This window comes from Taudactylus pleione, unplaced genomic scaffold (genome assembly GCF_031769625.1).
Source record: "Taudactylus pleione unplaced genomic scaffold, aTauple2 ptg000019l, whole genome shotgun sequence".
Classification (NCBI taxonomy): Eukaryota; Metazoa; Chordata; class Amphibia; order Anura; family Myobatrachidae; genus Taudactylus; species Taudactylus pleione.
Window position 1 is genome coordinate 32632605 of NW_028284421.1, and position 19673 is coordinate 32652277.

General features: G+C 41.7%; 1 protein-coding gene across 1 annotated transcript in view; it reads right to left on the reverse strand.

Moving 5' to 3' along the window:
* Positions 1–19673, reverse strand: part of TBC1D2B (TBC1 domain family member 2B) — a 104317-nt gene that overhangs the window by 26760 nt on the left and 57884 nt on the right. Inside the window, exons 9-11 of the mRNA XM_088446649.1 lie at positions 17268–17762; positions 16156–16273; positions 11853–12038 (exon numbers count right to left, since the gene is read on the reverse strand). Of these exons, the coding sequence (XP_088302775.1) occupies positions 11853–12038; positions 16156–16273; positions 17268–17762 (799 nt within the window). The remainder of the gene's footprint in view (positions 1–11852; positions 12039–16155; positions 16274–17267; positions 17763–19673) is intronic.

A 19673-nucleotide genomic window follows, 5' to 3' on the forward strand; every position in this document is an offset into this window, starting at 1 on the left:
GGATCTGCCTGGCTGAACTGTCTGCACATCCCTGAACTGATTATTTGGCTGCTGTCTCCATCTAGTGGCGAAACTTGAATATTGCAGCTTTACTCATCACTACATTGATCTAAGTCTCACCACTTTTCTACATTTGTGCTCTATACTACTGAATCTTATCACAATGAATATTCAGAAATTTGTTAAGAAAACACCCAAACCCCCTTGAAATCCGCAGACGCAGACAACCAGATCTAAGTCGACAGCCTCAGCCTCTGATATCTCTCTATCCTCATCGTCACCAGGAAAGGACGACTCTATGGATACGCTGCTTGATATCAATATAGTCCCGTCTATAGAAAGAGCTAAAGAGATCTCTAATATCATCTCACCTCTTCTAGACATAAAGTTGGCCCCACTTACGGAAGCCATTACTGCAGTCTCAGCCCAATTAGCCCAGCACACCAAGAGACTAACCGAAGCTGAGGATCGTATTTCGACTTTAGAGGATGACCTCCATGAAGCCAAAACATTGCTACACACTCATGATTCCACAATCGCAGCACTAAACGATAAAGGTTGAAGACCTAGAAAATCGGAACAGACAAAATAATTTGCGTCAGATCGGTCTCCCTGAATCAGTAAAACCCAGAGATATCCATGAAGTGGTTTCTATCTGGCTCCCTGAGACTTTGGGAATAACTTCTAACACTACACCGTTAATGGTTGAGAGAGCACATCGAGTAGGCCCCGATTGACAGCAGTCACAACAGCGTCCACGCCCAGTCATTTTCAAATTATTGAATTATCTCGACAAAATGAAAATTTTGGAGGCATATCGCAAATCTAACCTGGTCTATGAAGGATCTAAATGACTTTTATTTCAAGATTTTTCTTTCCAAGTCTCCTCCAGACGGAGAGAGTTTTCACCAATTTGTAAAGAGCTTTTTTCAAAGGGCGTTCGCTTCGCCCTGCTCTATCCTGCTAAGTTGCGCATTATACATCATGGTAAACCCTACTATCTGGACTCACCAATTGCTGCACAGAATTTTGTGAACTCCATGGACACCCCTCTTCCTCATACCTCCGTGGATGACAATGACTTATTACTTCAGGAAAATAATAAGTATCGTATTGTTATTTTTTCTGATGATCTTTACATATATTCACAATGTATAAGTTTACATTTATTCTGGTGTTCTCTTTTTGAGATATTTTGTTTGTATTGTATTGTGGAGGGCTCTTTTGACAGCTCTCAAAAATGTTTCCTTGTTTATTATTTTTCGTTTCTTAATCCTTATCTTGTTGAGTTTCATCTGTTAAGGTGGTATTTTAAACTGCCTACTTGGGTACAGTTAAAATTTTCAAAAATTGATTGTATATTTACTACAGATTTATTATTAATACAATTGTCAGGTCTTTTTTGGTTTGGTATAGTGATATGTTATTTTATTCTCCACAAATTCTCTGGCTCGCTCACTGGGACAGGCTGGGGAGACTCTAGATGTTTTCTCTCTATAGATTTTCCTGTTGAAGGTGTAGGATAATGGCAAGTTTACAGACACAAACAGCTCAATCGACAATAATTAAAAAAGACCTCACACTACTTTCTTGGAATGTTGAGGGGTTAAACACTCCGATTAAACGCAAGAAAGTGTTGCGTCATATCAAAAAATATCGACCAGATATAGTTTTCCTACAGGAAACACATTGGCGTTGTACTGATCCAAACACTTTAAAAGATACATGGCTGAAAGAATATAGAAGTGCGTTATACACAACTAAGACACGTGGGGTACTCATTATTTAGTAAATCTCTTAACTATAGTATCATGGAGGAAAAGGTAGATCCGGAGGGGAGATATCTCCTATTGAAAGTAATAATTAATAACGAAAAGTTCACCCTGGCAAACATCTATGTACCCACAGGTCCCAATGCAGAATTTTTCTCCAATTTATACACTACTATATTACCCTGGATAGATGGCCCCTTGATCTTGGGAGGGGACCTCAATGTGGTGTTGGATCCCTCTTTGGATGTCTCGGGTGGCCCTAGACATGAGAGAGGAAACCGGTCTACTCTGTCTACCACTGCCTTGTTAATAGATTCTTTGAATTTGATTGACCCATGGAGACATCTTCACCCAGTTTCCAGAGAATATTCTTTCTTTTCGCATCCCCATAAATGTTTCTCTAGATTGGACTATTGGTTAACTTCAAATACTAGACTACATAGAGTAGTGGATGCAAATATTGAAGATATACTTATTTCTGACCACACACCCATTAAACTACGGTTACAATTCGATGTCCCAAAGCATTCATCCTATAACTGGCACTTTCCTGACTATCTGGCCTCCTCAATAGATTTCCAAAATTATGTACAACATACATTTCTCAATTTTACCACTGATAACCAGGTACATATTGAAGATATAAATCTTTTTTGGCAGGCATCAAAACCGGTTCTAAGAGGTCATTTGATATCATATGTCGCATCCAAAAAAACAATTACTGCAAAGATTTTCCCAGGCCACTACAGTAGTATCTGCTAAGTACTGGCCCTTTTGATAAACCCCTCGGAATCCAACAGATTATCCTACAAGGATGCCAAAGCTGTCTATGATACTATGTGAGGAACAGGCCCGAATGGATCTCACATACCGTAACAACAAATATTTTAAATGGGGCAACCGCCCTGGTAGATTATTAGCAAATTTAGTGAAATCTAGGTCCGCACCTAAACATTTCTCTTCCATTCGAACTGAACTGGGCAGTCTTGGCTCTAAACCAGAACAGATTAGAAAGACTTTTTTAGAATATTTTGAGTCCTTTTATAGGGAATCTCCGGATCACCCGTCCTTGGGTGATGAATTCCTAGAAAGGACTGGTTTGACAAAAATCACTGATGAAGATAGGGAAACATTAACAGCTCAAGTCGCAGATCAAGAAATCACACAGATTATAAAAACTTTACCTACGGGAAAGACACCAGGCCCAGACGGCTTATCTGCAGCCTATTATAAACTCCTTTCCCCACAAATTCTTCCTCATCTCTCCAATCTATTTAATGCTATCATTAAAGGTGGACTGCCCCACATGATTTCAATACTGCACGAATTATTTTAATTCCTAAACCAAATAAAGATCCCACACTGGTCTCTTCATGTAGACCAATTTCTCTGTTAAATCAGGACATAAAAATAATTTACTAAATTGTTGGCCATTAGATTACAATCGATTTTTCAAAAAATATTACACCCTGCCCAGACAGGTTTCCTCAAAAATCGCCACTCTGTGCATAATATTAGAACTCTTATTGCAGCCATGATCAAAACCCATCAAGGACGAGAGAAGGGCAATATAATTATTAGTTGTCGACGCGGCCAAAGCTTTTGACAGGGTGTCCTGAGCACATTTGAATAGAATTTTTTCCCATCAGAACTTCGGCTCAGAAGTTATCCATATCTTTAACACTATATATCACACACCGAGAGCTTTTCTAACTGTCAATAATATGAATACTCAACCCTTTACACTTTTCCGTGGTACGAGACAGGGCTGCCCACTCTCGCCGTTGCTATTTAATTTGACACTGGACCCCCTCATCAGATCCTTTTTCAATGAAACTAGATGGAAAGGTATTAAATTAGCGCAAATGGAGATTAAATGTTCTGCATTTGCAGATAACCTATTGCTATACTTTGCTGACCCACACTTATCAATACTATATTTGATGAGTATATTTGATTCATTTGAATTGCTATCGGGATTTAAAATCAACTGCACAAAAACTGTAGCTTTGGCTTTTTTTCTGGAGGCTAAATTAGGCTGGGGAGACCAACTTCCTTTTAAATGGACTACCGATGATTGCATCACATATTTGGAAATTAGGATACCACTACACCCCACTAAACTATATGATACAAATTTCTCTCCCCTTTTATTGCGGACCATATCGGATTTTGATAGATGGTCACATCTTCCTTTATCTTACCTGGGCAGATGTCATCTGTACAAAATGATTTGTTTTCCTAGATTTCTCTATGTTTTACAAATGCTCATAATAATACCATCAAAATCAGACCTAGTACTCATAAACAGAGCTCTGACAAAATTTATATGGGCAGGTAAACGCCCGAGGGCATCGTTGTTCAAGTTACAGCAAGGACGGGACCTGGGAGGTATTACTCTGCCATGTCTCCGTACCTTGTGCTTTGGCGGCGAACTATAGAGTAGCACTTGATTGGATAGGAGGCTCTGATGTTTATACGAAGCGACATATAGAACAGGCCTTTATCCCTGATTGTAACCTGATCTCCTTGTTGCACACTCCTCCACTATTTTTCCCAGCCTCAATAAAGGAAAATATCCTAATACAGTCCACATGTATGGCGTGGAGTTTGACTAGATCTAGCTTGAAGGTATCAAAATCTAACTCATTATTCTTACCACTGTGGGGTAACCTAAACTTTATTCCAAATTTAACCTCATCAATCTTTTAAGTGTGGCATGCTGCAGGACTATGCTATGTACATCAGTTTCTAAACACGGATGATCTTTCACCTATTTCTCGCTCACAGCTACAAGATAAATTCCCTCTTCCAATACCACTATTTCCCTTCTTACAAGCGGTGAGTTATGCTCAAAGAGTATCACAAGGCTTGAAGTTAGATCTACTTTGCTCCCTAGACAGAATGTTATTATTTAAACCTAAAGACCCCCTCTCCACCTCATCCATTTATGCACATTCACGTTCTACTCTAAATTTAGAAACCGGTTCGACGGGATTATAAAATGGAAAATAGACTTCCCGGACCTTTCTATGAAAAGTATTCTAGAGGCCTATACAAAACTCAATACAATTTTGTCCTCATCTGCCTACACCGAAATGCACCAGAAAATCTTACACAGAACATACCTCACCCCAAAATTTAAATATATTATTGGAAACGCAGAAAATTCTAACTGTTACAAATGTGGTGCTCCAGAGGCAGATATTATGCATTGCTTTTGGCATTGCCCCCAGGTTCAAGTGTTTTGGAAGTTCCTTCAGAACTATATCGTTAATTGTTTGAAGATTAGATTTGAATTAACTAAAGAATGGTTATTTTGGGGTATTTACTCCAACAGAAGTAGTGATGGTCTGACCGGGGGCAACCCCATCTTACTCATTAAATTGGCAGCAGCTGCTAAAAAAGTCATTTTATCACAATGGATCTCACCTGATCCACTTCCCATAAATTTATTCTACACCAAATTTTCCTTTTTATTTTTTAGGGATTGGACAGAAGCTTCTTTACATAAAGAAAAACAGACGAAAACCTTTTTTGAAACATGGGCTCCCCTATTCATACAGTTTCGGGTGTATTAAAAGAAGCATTAAGAAAATGTTTTGGTTTAACGGAATGGTATCAATCGGAAATCCTAAGTTCAGGAATACCTTTCTAAGTGATGCGGTTGGCCCTTTTGACCAAATTTCTTATATTTCATATTTGTTTACATCCCTTTTCTGCTATATATTTTATTTACATTTGTTTGTATGTTATTGGATATTTTATATCAAATATCTGTACCTGACATTGTATTTTGTTCTTTTTTGACAATCTGTCAATAAAAATTGTTTGAAAAAAAAAAAAAAAAGAAAAATACCATGACTGAGCACAGATGGTTAAATCAAATTGACTGAGGAACTAAGTCACCTGTGCTCAACCATGGATATCTCTAAACCCAGAAATGTTTGGGAGCCTTGAGGACCGTGTTTGGGAACCTCTGCTCTAGGAATTAAAACACCTACAAAAACGAATGCACCCCCTCCCAGCAACAGCTAGTGATTAATAGATTATATAGGGGTTGATATAGAGCTCAACTGTTTGTAGAGTCTATCTTGCATGAATTCGCATATGCATACTCCTGAACCAAACGCATCCAAGTACAGACAATGCAGTGCATATTTCATCTCCAGTTGCGGAATTGGGCTGTAAGGGGTCATTCTAATGTAGGCGAAATTCAGCGAGGCCCATTAAAAAGTGGGAGGCACATATTGAAACTGTTGTAATTCCTACACTGTTCACCCGATTTGGATGTAATTACCCTCAAATTAAATCTGAACGACTGCAGTTAAAGCATATCTTGTTTGTTTCATTTCAAAGCCATTGTGGTGGTGAATAGAGGCCAAAATCTGAAAATTCTGTCAATGTCCCAATATTTATGAACCTGACTGTATGTGTGTATAAGTAGATATAGGAATATATACGTTACTACCTTTTATTCTTACTGTGGCCGTTTTGGGTATGCAAAAATATTTTACAATAACCAGGAAGTCTGCGAAGGGTACTATTTCTCAGGCGAAGCCATCTGCTTCCACAGTGTCTTCCCCCTCTAACTCCCCTGGTCCTTCTATCACTCCCCCGTCGTCACCTATTTTGGCCTTAGAGGGAGATACACAGCACTCAGTGCTTTTGGCCGCCCCTACTGCAGCGGCTCAGGAGATGTTATTGGTCATTAAGCCCCTTAATGGAACAACAACAAGGAATTCAGCTCCACTCTTGCGTCCATGACCTCACAAATAGAGTCTCATGAGAAGAAACTTGACGCAGTGGAACAACGCACAAGCGATGTGGAGGACACTGTGTCGGTTCTACAATCGTCTTCTACCTCACAGGGAGATATTATTAAGGCTCTCCTAGATAAGATAGATGATTTGGAGAATAGAAACCGAAGGAATAACCTCAGGTTTCTGGGAATTCCGGAAACGGTGAAAGGGTTCGCCTTAATTGAATATCTGCAAAATGATCTCAATAATGCCTTAGGTATAACCCAGATGTCTCCTCCCATGATTATTGAACGTGCACATCGACTGGGACCAGAGAGATCTACCAACTTTTCTAGACCCCGTCCTGTAATAGCTAAATATTTAAATTTCAGAGACAGGGAGCTAGTGCTTCGTTCCTATAGACGACAGGGGTCTCTGGTTATTGAGGGCCACAGACTCTTGATATTCCAGGATTTCTCGGCCGCAGTGTCTCAAAAAAGAAAATAATTCTCTCCACTTTGCAAAATACTCTTTGATAACCATATCCAATTGCTCTGTTATTCCCTGCAAAACTGAAAGTTACTGTGGATGGAGTAGTCCATATGTATGATGATCTAGATAAGGCCAAAACATACGTGCACTCCCTGCCCGTCAGATTTGCTAACTCAATGGAACCTAGTGCCTGATACCCTGATATTTCTGTATCTTCATTTACAAAAGAGGGACACACATAGTGTACTGTTTTATTTCATACAAAATAGGTTATGGGAGGTTGGATCCCCTAGGTTTTGGGTTATGACTTTTCTCATTTTTGTTGTATTATTATTATGTGATATGGAAATATGTAATACATGTTTCCTTGTTTATATGTTTGGAGGAAAATAGAAAATGGAGTTTGTCAGAGCAAAATGGTGTTCTAATGGTAATATATGGAATCTTTCTCATCTTGAGTGGTTTGGACATGGCAGATGGCACCCCCCTTTTTGTTTTTCTAGTTTTGCCCCCCACTCGCTGGGATGGGGGGCGGACATGGTGGTTCATAGTATCTGCATGGGTTCATTTTCTAGACTGGGGTTTGATAATACAAATGTCTTCAACTGCTAATTCTACTCTAGTTTCCACAATACATAATTCTATCCGTATGGTCTCCTGGAATGTGAGGGGATTAAACTCGCCAATTAAACGTAGACGAGTGGCTACACACATTAAACAATTAGGATCGGCTATAGCATTTTTGCAGGAGACACATTGGGCGCATTCGGATGATATGTGTCTGCGTAGCTCCTGGATTAAGGAATGCGTTTCGACTTCCTTTGTCACTAAGAAAAGGTGTGTGGCTGTAGTGTTTCACAAACGCTTAGATTATTCTATAATTAGCTCAGAATGTGACCCGGAGGGCCGATATATTTTACTGGATGTGCTTTTGCGGGGTGAACCCTATACTCTCCTGAATATCTATGCCCCCAACTCTAATAACTTGGAATTTTTTCAAACAATTTCTAATTTGCTTTTGGGTCAATCCACTCCTAACCTGATGGTGGGGGGAGACTTTAATGGGGTAGCTGATGAGACACTTGATAGACTTGGATCATCAGCCTCTTTATCATCATCGGGACCAGGGGGTGTGGGGCTACTACTTTCGCTTCACAATCTATGTGACGTATGGCGACTTTTTAACCCCACTGACAGGACACACTCCTATCATTCTCGAGTACACAGATCATTCTCTCGAATTGAATATATACTAGTGGATGATCAATTGATTCCCTCTGTACGTTCTAGTGATATCCATAGCATAGTCATATCGGATCATGCTCCGGTTTCTTTAGATATCCAAACTAAGTTTTCTGAGGTGTCACGTAAATTTTGGAGGTTACCATCTTTTCTTAGCCAATCAGATCACTTTAAACAATATCTCCAGTCCAAATGGATGGACTTCGTTGATGACAACATAGAACATTGGGAGGACTCAGTTCTCTTTTGGGAAACTTCCAAAGCGGTAATTAGAGGTCATATATTGGCTTATCAGGCTGGGAGGAGGCGGGAATATCGGAGTAAATATGATGTATTACATGGTGCTGTGCATACGGCTTATATTAAATATGAAGCTGACCCCTCTGATGACAATTTTGAGGTCTACAAACAACATCGTCAATTATTAGAGAGTTTTCTGTTGACCAATGCTCGGACTCAGATAGATTATGCAAAAAAACTTTATTATAGATGGGGCAATAGATCGGGACGCCTATTAGCTAATATGGTGAAGGTGCATAATACTCGACACACTATTAAACAATAAAACAATACGACACCTTATTACAGCTGCCCGTTTGATATCTACACCTGATATAATAATCTTGAAATGTGGATATTCTAAGTCCTTATATACAGCTCCCCCAGAATTCCCTGAATTACGTAGAGATCTGCTGAATGAGGCGGAGCTTCCGAAACTTACTCCAACCCAAAGGGATATTTTACTTCAAGATATTACAGAAACAGATTTCAGAGGTTATTTCTCACCTTCATAATAACAAATCTCCGGGCCCTGATGGTTTTGCAGGGGAATATTACAAGATGTTGCAACCCCAATTAGTTCCATTTCTTACTACCTTATTCAAGGGAATATTGGAAGGTCAATTACACTATCCAAACTTTAATGATGCATTTACCATAGTCATACCTAAGCCTTCTAAGAACCCGGAATTAGTTGCATCCTATAGACCTATTACACTTCTGAACCAAGACTTCAAAATACTGACCAAAATTATGGCCAATCGTCTTCAATTATTTTTGCCTGAAATCCTAACACACCAACAATTGGGTTTCACACGGGGTAGGTTTTTGGTAAAGGGGGTTAGAACAGCCCTGGCAGCTATAGTGTCTCATTCTAGCTCCCAATCCCATTTGGAAGAAATGCTTTTGAGCTTAGATGCTGAAAAGGCATTTGATACAGTGTCGTGGAATCACTTGCTTAAAATTTCTGAACTACGAGATTTTGGTAGACCCTTTTCGAATTTATTTAGATTTTTATATCATGAACCGACCACTACGTTGATGATCAATGGCACCTGTAGCTCCTCCTTTACAATGATGAGGGGCACTAGACAAGGATGCCCTTTGTCGCAAGTGTTATTTAACATTGCTCTAGACCTACTGCTGCGTGTTCTCCAGTCTTGGCCAGACTTTAAAGGTATTCGGATGGGTTCTCAAGAACTTAAAGTTCAGGCTTTCGCTGATGATTTATTACTCTATATTTCGGATCCAGAACAAACTCTACCAAAAATTTTTGATAAAATGTCAGATTTTGCCAAGGTTTCGGGTTTTAATATTAACTCAGACAAATCAGAGGCACTATTTTTGGGTCCTATAGTAAAACCACACTGGGGGGATTTATATCCGGTAGTATGGGTCCCTATTTCACTTAGATATTTGGGAATTGAATTACCTCGAAATATAGGGGATTTACATGATCTTAACATGAAATCACTTATTCGGGAGGTGGTGGGGGACTTGTCTAAATGGCGACACCTCATGCTATCATACTTGGGCAGAATCCATTTACTGAAAATGATATCTTTCCCGAAAATGTTATATCCCTTACAGATGTTGCCGATTTTGCTTTCTCAGGAGGATAAAAAATCCCTGTATAAAACATTTAGGGAATTTATTTGGAAGAACAAACGACCTCGTATTGGCTTATTGAAACTCCAGCAAACTAGGGCCAATGGAGGGGTTAATTTACCTAATCTAAAATTATATAGTCATGCTGGAATCTTGAGATATATACGAGATTGGATACACAAGACTGACCTATTTACTGACTCACAGATGGACCAACTTTTTTTTACCCGACCAACACATATTGGCGTTCCTTCATTCCCATAAACAGGAGATATCTGAGGATATTATTAAGAATCCCTTACTGATGGTTACATGGAGAGTTTGGCAATACACTAGAAAACAAAGAAATTTAAATTCTCACCATTCTCTTTCTCCCACTACTACTAAACCCCGAGTTTCAAAACGGGGAGGCTTCAGCGCCCTTCTCGTCATGGCCAGATAGGGGAATACCTTATGTCCGGGCATTGGTCGACATTGAGAACCGTAGACTCTATCGAGTGGTGGAAATGGTGAATACATATAATTTGCCTCATTCCCAGTCTTTGGCAATGTACCAGGCGCAGCATTATGTGAGCTCTATGATACGCGTTCTCTCTCCAGTAGATTGGTCCAACTCTTTGGACCTACTATTAAATAGACCTATGGGAGGCAGGGAAGTACTTTCCCTTCACTACAAAATTCTTCAGACTCCTTTAGATCATTCAAAAATCTCTACGGGATTATCTACTTGGTGTAGTGTCTTTCCCCATATCACTACGGAGGGTTTGTTGCGCTCATTCCTCTATTCTCAATCAGTACTTTCACCGAGCATGTATAAAGAAATGTTTTACAATATTTATCATAATGGGTATTTCTCCCCTCATCGCAGGTTCTTGATGGGATTGTCTGATAATAGTAACTGTGCTAAATGTGGGGCTTCTGAAGCAACTTTCACTCATTGTATGTGGGAATGTCCCCTTATACGTAGATTCTGATCATTGGTTAATAGATTTGCATCTAGATGTCTGGTTAGTTACCTCCCATTATCAGCGGAGTGGGCGATTTTGGGTATTTTACCACCATATGTTTCGGGTACGAGAGATAGTAAAAAATTATTATTGATTATATCTGCGGTGGCTCGTAAATGTATATTACAGAGATGGACCCATGCAGATCCCCCGTCGGTTTCTTTATTTAGGGCTAAATTATTTTTTGCTTTTCAAATGGACCGGCTAGAGACTACACTACATAAGGAGGCTAAGACAGCAGAATTTTTTCAATTGTGGGAAGGTTTTATAGACTCCCTTACAGTGGAACTACGAAGCCAAATTTATTTATGCTTTAGACATACCTCTTGGTATGAAACAAGAATTTTACAAGACGATCCGCCTATTGTGCTTCCTACCACAGGTTAAGAGGGAACCTGTCTCTGGTTGGATTTCGGATATCTTATTACTTTTGAGGGGTGTCTCTGCCATGTCTAGATTATTTTAAGGAATATATGTTTTATTCTGGTTCTGCTCAACGAAGAAAATTATATACATATTATTGATCTTATACTATTTGTATGTTATTGCCATTAATTAATCTTTATTCTATGTATTACTTGCCAATACTATCAACAGATGTATCTTTGTTGTATTATTGCTCTGATGAATAAAAGAAATTTAAAACAATGTTAAATGGCTACAGCCGCTACATAACAGATAAAACTACTAATGAAGGATTTAATTTTTACCTTAGATCCCTCATATAGGAATGTGTCCCATATCCTGAAGAAGATGTCACTAACCACACTGTCCACAAACACCACCAGGAACCAGTTAAATGTGATCAGCGTGTAGTCCACCTTGTGCTGCTCAAAGTGAGCACTGAGACGCGGCAACTTCTCACTCATCAAATCTTTGAAAACTCTCTGATCCACCTGTAGATAATAATATGACGACAGTGTTAACAGGTCTGGAAAAGCCCACATTTTTACCCATTCCAGAAACAGGTTATATTATATATAGAGACTAGCTGTTGCCCGCGGCTTTACCCATGATGAAAATGAGAGTTATGGTAAAACTTACCTTTGTTAACTCTTTCTTCAAAGTCTATAGAGTCCACAGGAAGACAATGGGGTGTAGGTGGGACCTGGGGGACCGTACACCAACAGCAAAGCTTTTAAACCCCAGGATGCTACGGTCCTTCCCCCTATACCTTTCTCAACAGCCTGAGGGCAACTCAGTTTTGTTAACAAGCCCAAGGTAGGAGCAGGAGAGGAGAGAAGGAAAACTGAACACTGAAGAATCACACTCTCGCACAGAGAAGAAAACAAGTGAATAAGAGAAGAAACCCAAAGAAGCTAGGAGCGTCAGGGCGGGTGCCCTGTGTACCCTATGGACTTCGAAGAAAGTTAACAAAAAGGTAAGTTTTACCATAACTCTCCTTTTCTTCTTCAGGGTCCATAGGGCTCCACAGGGAGACAATGGATATGTCCAAAAGTAGTTGTTCAAGGGCGGGGACACTCCTGAGCAGATCCCTACGCCTGAAGGAAGCATCCTGAGAGGTAAATGTATCAAAGGCATAAAACATTACAAAAGGTGTGGACAGAAGACCAGGTGGCCGCCCTGCATTGCTGTTCAGTTGAGGCGCCATGCCAGGCTGCCCACAAGGGACCCACAGAGCGAGTAGAATGAGCAGATACTGTAGCTGGCACAGGAAGGCCAGACTGTGTGTAAGCCTGTGAGATAGTCATGCGAATCCATCTGGCCAGAGTCTGTTTGGTAGCTGGCCATCCCTTCTTGTGGAATCCATATAGGACGAAGAGGGAGTCCGATTTCCTGACTGAAGTAGTACGGTCCACGTAGATCTTCAGAGCACGGACCACATCCAAAGAGGCATCACCTGTCGAGAGGTCTGATGACTGAAAGGCTGGAACCACAATTTCCTCATTTAGGTGGAAACGAGAAACCACCTTGGGAAGGAAGCCCGGGCGTGTTCTAAGAACAGCCCTTTCCCGATGAAATATTAAAAATGGGGGATCGACACAAAAGCGCCCCTTAAATCCGATACCCTACAGGCAGATGCTATAGCCAGAAGAAAGTCTTGCAGTGAGCCACTTGACATCCACTGATTCCAGGGGTTCAAATGGAGGCTCCTGAAGTGCTTGGAGCACCGATGCCAAATCCCATGGAGCCACAGGAGGGACAAAGGGAGGCTGTATATGTAGAACACCTTCCAGGAAGGTGTGAACATCCGATATAAGAGCAAGTCTACGTTGGAACAAGGTGGACAAAGCAGAGACGTGCACTTCGGAGATGCTAGACGGAGGCCTAGATCCAATCCAGCCTGAACAAAGGCCAGAATTCTAGACACCTTAAAAACTTGAGGGTCATACTTTCTCGGAGCACACCAATGGAAATATGTATGCCATATTCGGTGATAATTCCTGGCTGAGACCGGTTTTCGGGCCCTGAGCATTGTCTGGACCACAGAGATGGAAAATCCCTTAGCCCAGAGTTTCCCAAGCTGTGCGCCGCGGCATCCTACGCACTTACAGGGGTGCCACAGCCGGGTGGTCCAGTCCGGGCTGGCAATTTAGTAGGCTGTGCTGTGCGCTGCTTTAGCAACGGCTTCAGAGCACAGCCATTTACACAGAGCAGGGCACCCGGCACAGGCTGCTGCACTGTGCATTGCAATAATACAGTTGCCCTGTATAACTGTCTCTGCCCCCACCATTTCCCCTCCTCCTCTGTGTGGCTACTCCACAGCAGACAGAACTAAGTAGGACCCTGTCCCAATAGTGGTGTCACTGGTGTGGAGAACAGCATGCTGATTAATAAGCAGGAAGTGCAGGGCTCCACCTCCTTCCTCTGCAGGCAGGATGGCACTGAAAAGGTACATTCAAAAAACTTTTGGCTATGGCTGTAGTGTGCAACCGCGCTATATAGTATGCGATAGCCCTTACAAATATATAGGAGATTTGAGGCACAATGAACCCCCTATACTTTAGTATGTCAGGGTATATTAGAATGAAGGGAAAGGTATAAGCTGGACAGTATAGAAAGTAGAAATCAGCGCTAGCACAAGTCACATACAAATGCAGAAAAACACTATATATTTCTGCAATTGGCACTACAATTAACTACACAGAACACAGTGGCTGGTAGGATATAGCACTGTATAACCTGGCCTCGTGGGAGAGGTATACAGGTAGACTGGACCCAGCGTTCCCGGAGACCTGTGAAGCAGAAAATGGCTACCGAGCGTTTCTGAGGGTGGGGGAGGAGCAGCTCAAGGAACGGCTAGACCGCAGTGGAATGGCACCCTGAGCTGGGGGGCTGCTGCAGAGAGAGCACCTTCTCCCCGTGCGGACATTAACCACCGAGTCCCCTGGCCTCTAAATGTGCCATGCTCCAGTATATTAATGCCCAGGTGGTCCAGTGGACCAGTCGTGGGCACACCAGTGACCACATCAGTGCCTCTGGTCCGTCTCCTGAGACCAGAGGCTAGACTGTGTAAAGATGCGGGCACCTTACCTGTGCCCCTGGTTTCCGGTCTGCAGTCTGGGGTCCGGGGAGCCTGCTAGCTAGTCCCCCTCAAAGCCCTGCCGGGAGTACCTATCTGGGGCTTGGTGTCACTGCGCCACGAGCAGTGCAGACATCCAAGGGACAGTCTTTTGCTGCTGCTCATTAGTCAAAACACTAGAAATAAAAATAAATTATAAAAATAAGCTTGGGCTGCTTGAAGCAGCCCCACTGTTAAAAATGGTGATCCAGCTCCTGCCGGACACCAACGAAACGGAGTTGCCCTCAGGCTTTAGGCGGGGTATAGGGGGAAGCACCGTAGCAGCCTGGGATTGAAAAACCCCATTGTCTCCCTGTGGAGCCCTATGGACCTTGAAGAAGAAAAGGAGAGTTATGGTAAAACTTACCTTTGTTAACTCTCTTTCCAGAGGGTCCCCAGGGCACCCGCCCTGATGCACCTGGCTTCTAGGTGTTTCTTCTCTTGGTCACTTGTTTCCTTCTCTGTGTGAGCGTGTGATTCTTCAGTGTACCAGTCTTCCTTCTCTCCTATCCTGCTTCTTCCTTGGGCTTATTAACAAAACTAAGTTGCCCTCAGACTGTGGGCAGGGTATAGGGGGGGGGGGGGGGGGGAAGGACTGGAGCATCCTGGGATTGAAAAGCTTTGCTGTATGTTTCCGGTGCTCCAAGTCCCACCTACTCTCCCTATGGACCCTGAAGAAGAAATTGCTTCTGCCAAAAAAATATATTTGAGATGTTCTAGTTGTATTGCTTTGCATAGGGGCCCTGTGGTGGGAGTGGCCCACGTGACCAGCAGCGCTATACAGACTGGTGGCAGCGGCTCCTCACCTACCACTCACACCTATGTCACTGTGTGCCATGTACACAGACTGCTATATCGCCTATGTCAGTGGTTCTTAAACTCTGTCCTCAGGAGCCCACACAGTTCACATTCTGCAGGTCACCCATCATGTGCACAGGTGCACTCATTACTCACTGACACATTTTAAAAGCTCCACAGGTGGAGACAATTATTTCACTTGTGATTCTCTGTGAGAAGACCTGGAAAGCATGCACTGTTTGGGGTCCTGAGGACAGAGTTTGAGAACCTGTGGCCTATCCTATTCTAGTGAATGTGGGGCCAAAGCACCTCTCCCCCCCACCCCTCACTGGCCACGTACAATGTGCCACACCTATCTCTTGCATTAATGTCGTCCATAAATTTTGTTTTCGTTTTTGCTCAGCTGGTGACTGATCAAGATGAAAAAGTGCAAGTTATTTCTAGGAGTTTCCATTACAAAATTATGCAGTTTTCATGAAAATTGGCTTGGTAGTAATTGTGCAACTTGTATGTCTCTTTTATAAATGTCCTAATTTAATGTCACTATATTACTGTATAATCTTTTTGCTGTACTGGTATGAATTTGTGTGGTAGCTATACAATATAATTAGTAAAACAATCTAAATACTGAATTATATAAACTGCTAAGAAATGTTTTATTCCCCAAAAGGTGACCAGACTGCAGTAAATACCTGGGATCCCAGAAGAGTTTTGGTGTAGTAATCCCGTGGCATGAACACTTCTACAATGGTAACAAGGCACCAAAAGGCATCTTCTTGGTCAAGGTAAAGCAGTGCGATAGCAACCAGCCTGAAATACATCACACACTGCTTTTATGCACACAAGGTATTTACAAACACATATTGCGTGGTGGACATTCAACTTATGCTAAACTCATTTGGAGGGTTATGGTGTGTACACACTGAGCAATTAAATGAGCGATTTGAACGATAACAATATCATCTAAATTGTTAAATTTTAAAACCCTTCCAACCCACCAACGACCTGCAATGCGCGGGCACACATGGTCGATAGAGACCATCGCCCGTGCATGCAGGTCAACTTGCTTGATACCGAGCAAGTTACTATAGGGACCCGCGATCATTCTAGTCGTTGGTAGGTACATGGTGTGCTGGATGATCAATCAACGATATGCTTATCGATCGTCCCGTGTGTACGCACCAATACTGCAAGATAACTGATCAAATACAATTACTAAAGGTAATCCAGATGAGAAGCTAGTTAATATTCTCATCATGTTAAAGGGTTAGGGGCCTATCCATTAGCTGATGAATTTGAACGATGAACGATTTATCGTTCAGTCGGTTAATTTATCTGCTAATGGATAGGCTCTGAACGATAAAAATGCGCACTCCCGCGGCCGACTAAATTGGGTCTTTTGTCTCTCCAACATGTTGGTCAATTATTGTTTATCGGTCGCGGTAAACGACGACTGTTTTTTTAATGAAAATGAATAGAAACACAAAAAAAAAATCCACTCCCAGAATGATGTCATGCAATATCGTTCGTTTGCAAAAATCTGTCATGTACATGACAGATATCTGTCACAGCAGCCCCAGGAATTTTCAAAAGATAAATCTTTTGTCTTTCAGAAAGATCTGCTAATGGATAGGCCCCTGACACTGGATAGTCCAATTACCTTGTAATTACCTGTATTTTTGCACACCAACTGCCAGTGGCCTAAGAGAACCCTCATCCTCCAGTATACACTTTTACTACATAATAGTCCTCTACTAAAAACTTTAACTGTACTCAAACTTAAATACACAGAAATGTTCCTCACCTATTCAATCCCTGACAGTAGCCAATATCAGGATTCTTCCAGGAATATGCTAGCAAGACATTGCGCAGCTTTTGTATGCCCTCAGAGGTGAGTGAGGTGTAGTGCTTGTTATTGGGCAATGTTCTCATGAGGTCCAGCTCTATCTGTTTTGAAGCTGGGTTCTGCTTCTCAAGAGCGTTTTGGAGAAGGCTTTGGAAATACCCAGGAGATGTCTCTTCCTTTAGCTTCTTGATATGTAGGTTTACAAACAACTTCCACATTTGTGAACGATGCTGGTGTGGGATCCCGTTCCGAACAAGACTCTTAAGCTCTGGTGACCTGACCATCTCCCGGTTTACTGTGCTAGCAAAATAATTGTCCCACTTCACCACTGTTGAAATCTCTTGGTTTTCAGAAAGGGAGAAAGATTTCAGGTCCAGAGCCCTTACTCTTGCCACCAACCTCTCCTCATCATCATCCTCTGGGAGGATCTGGAAGCCATAGTGGTCATATTTGCTGCATAAAATATGAACAAATACATCATAATGAGGCTAATTCTTTCACCCTCATTTACAAATACAGGGCCTGATTCTGAGTCACACAAAGTCCGAATACAGCCGCATCTTGCGTTTTTTCACAAACTGTGCAGGTGTCACAACCAACAGACAAGTTACAGCAGCTACGAGCGAGTGGTACATTACTTACCAATGGCTGTTACCTGGAAGCAGCTGGGCGTTTGCACTTTAGAGATGCATCCCACGGGAGTGTTACTGGCAGGCAGCCAAAGTTTGCACCATTTCTGAGTTGAGTATGGATTGTACATGCCATTTTCAGTCATATATTTGGCACCAAGCAAGGGGTAGGTGTAAGGGCTGTTACTAGTGATAACAATTGCTATTGCGGCCAGTGGGCTGGGGTGGTATGATCACATAGATCAGCGTTTCCCAACTCCAGTCCTCAGAGATGCCTAACAGTGCATGTTTTTACAGGTCTCATTGATGGAGCACAGGTGTAGTCATTATGGTCTGGCACATTTTAAAAGATCCATTGGTGGAGCTAATTATTTCACTTGTGATTCCATGAGGAGACCTGGAAAACATGCACTGTTAGGGTTTCCTGAGGACTGGAGTTGGGAAACACTGGCATAGATGCATACTGGCGGATAGTCGGATGGGACTTATTGCTGTAGGCCGTATTAAATACAAATGAGAATCAGGCCCACAGTATGCACACTGGAAAAACATGTACATGCCATGTAGGTTTTAAACTATGGCAAATAGTAAGAAATAGAGGTATACATAATACAATATAAAAAATTTTAGTAACAACAAAATAAAGTATTGGCTTTTTCCTAAATTAAATGAACAGAGAAAAAAAACAAAAAAGAAAAATCTTCATAGGATAGATAAATTACTATTATTTTCTTTACGAGCAACATGCAAATTCTATAGGATTTAAGCCTGTTCGGTCAACCTGTTGTGAGTTTTCTATGATTTAAGTCTGGGGACAGGATCCACGATGCATCACACTCGCGACGCAATGCATTCCGCCGGTCATCGCATGCATGCCGGCGTTGCCTGTATGCAAGACGATCCCCGCAAAGGACCACTCTGTCGGAAAGAGCGGCCCTTTGTGATGGAGGAAATTTCGGGTCTATGATCTAGAAGCCCCTCCGCCGTCCTTCTGCACAGAAGGACGCACTTGCCGCGGGGGTGCTGGAATTGATCTGATTGGATCAATCAGATCAGGAAGATGGCGTTACCCACCGCAACCAAGGCTTGGTGCATATGAAAAATGCGGTCAAACCCGCATTTTCGGTTTAACCGCATTTTTACCCTTGATGCATCCTACCCCGGGACACAAAGGTATTTTACATACACAAAATTACTGCATTCTGAAGATATGAAAGTGAAACACTGTATGGAAAACTTATTAAAGTGCTACATGTAAATGATCAATAAGCTGAAGCGTTCGAAAGGACAATGTTGTAGGAGATGGAAAAGGTATCCGTATGGTAGATAGACAGTAACTAGAATGACAATCAATAGATAGACATCAGAAGGTAGACAATAGGTCGACAGATTAAAAAAAAAAGGTAGACAGGTAAATAGACAACAGGGAAAAAGGTCGACGTGGAAAAGGTTGACACTTGGTTTTCCATTATTTTTAGGGTTAGGCTACGGAAGGGGACGGTTAGGGTTCAGCACCAGGAGGAGGGTGAGGATTAAAATAAAATACATGTGATGACCTTTTCTGTGTCGACCATTTGCATGTTGACATTTTGTCAGTGTCGATAATTTACTTGTCAACCTCACTTTCTACCTTCAGGTGTCTATCGATTGTCTATCTAGTTACTGACTATATCAATCCACAACTGTTGGAAAACTTGTTTCATAGCAGAATAGGGTGTGGATGTAGAACTGCAAC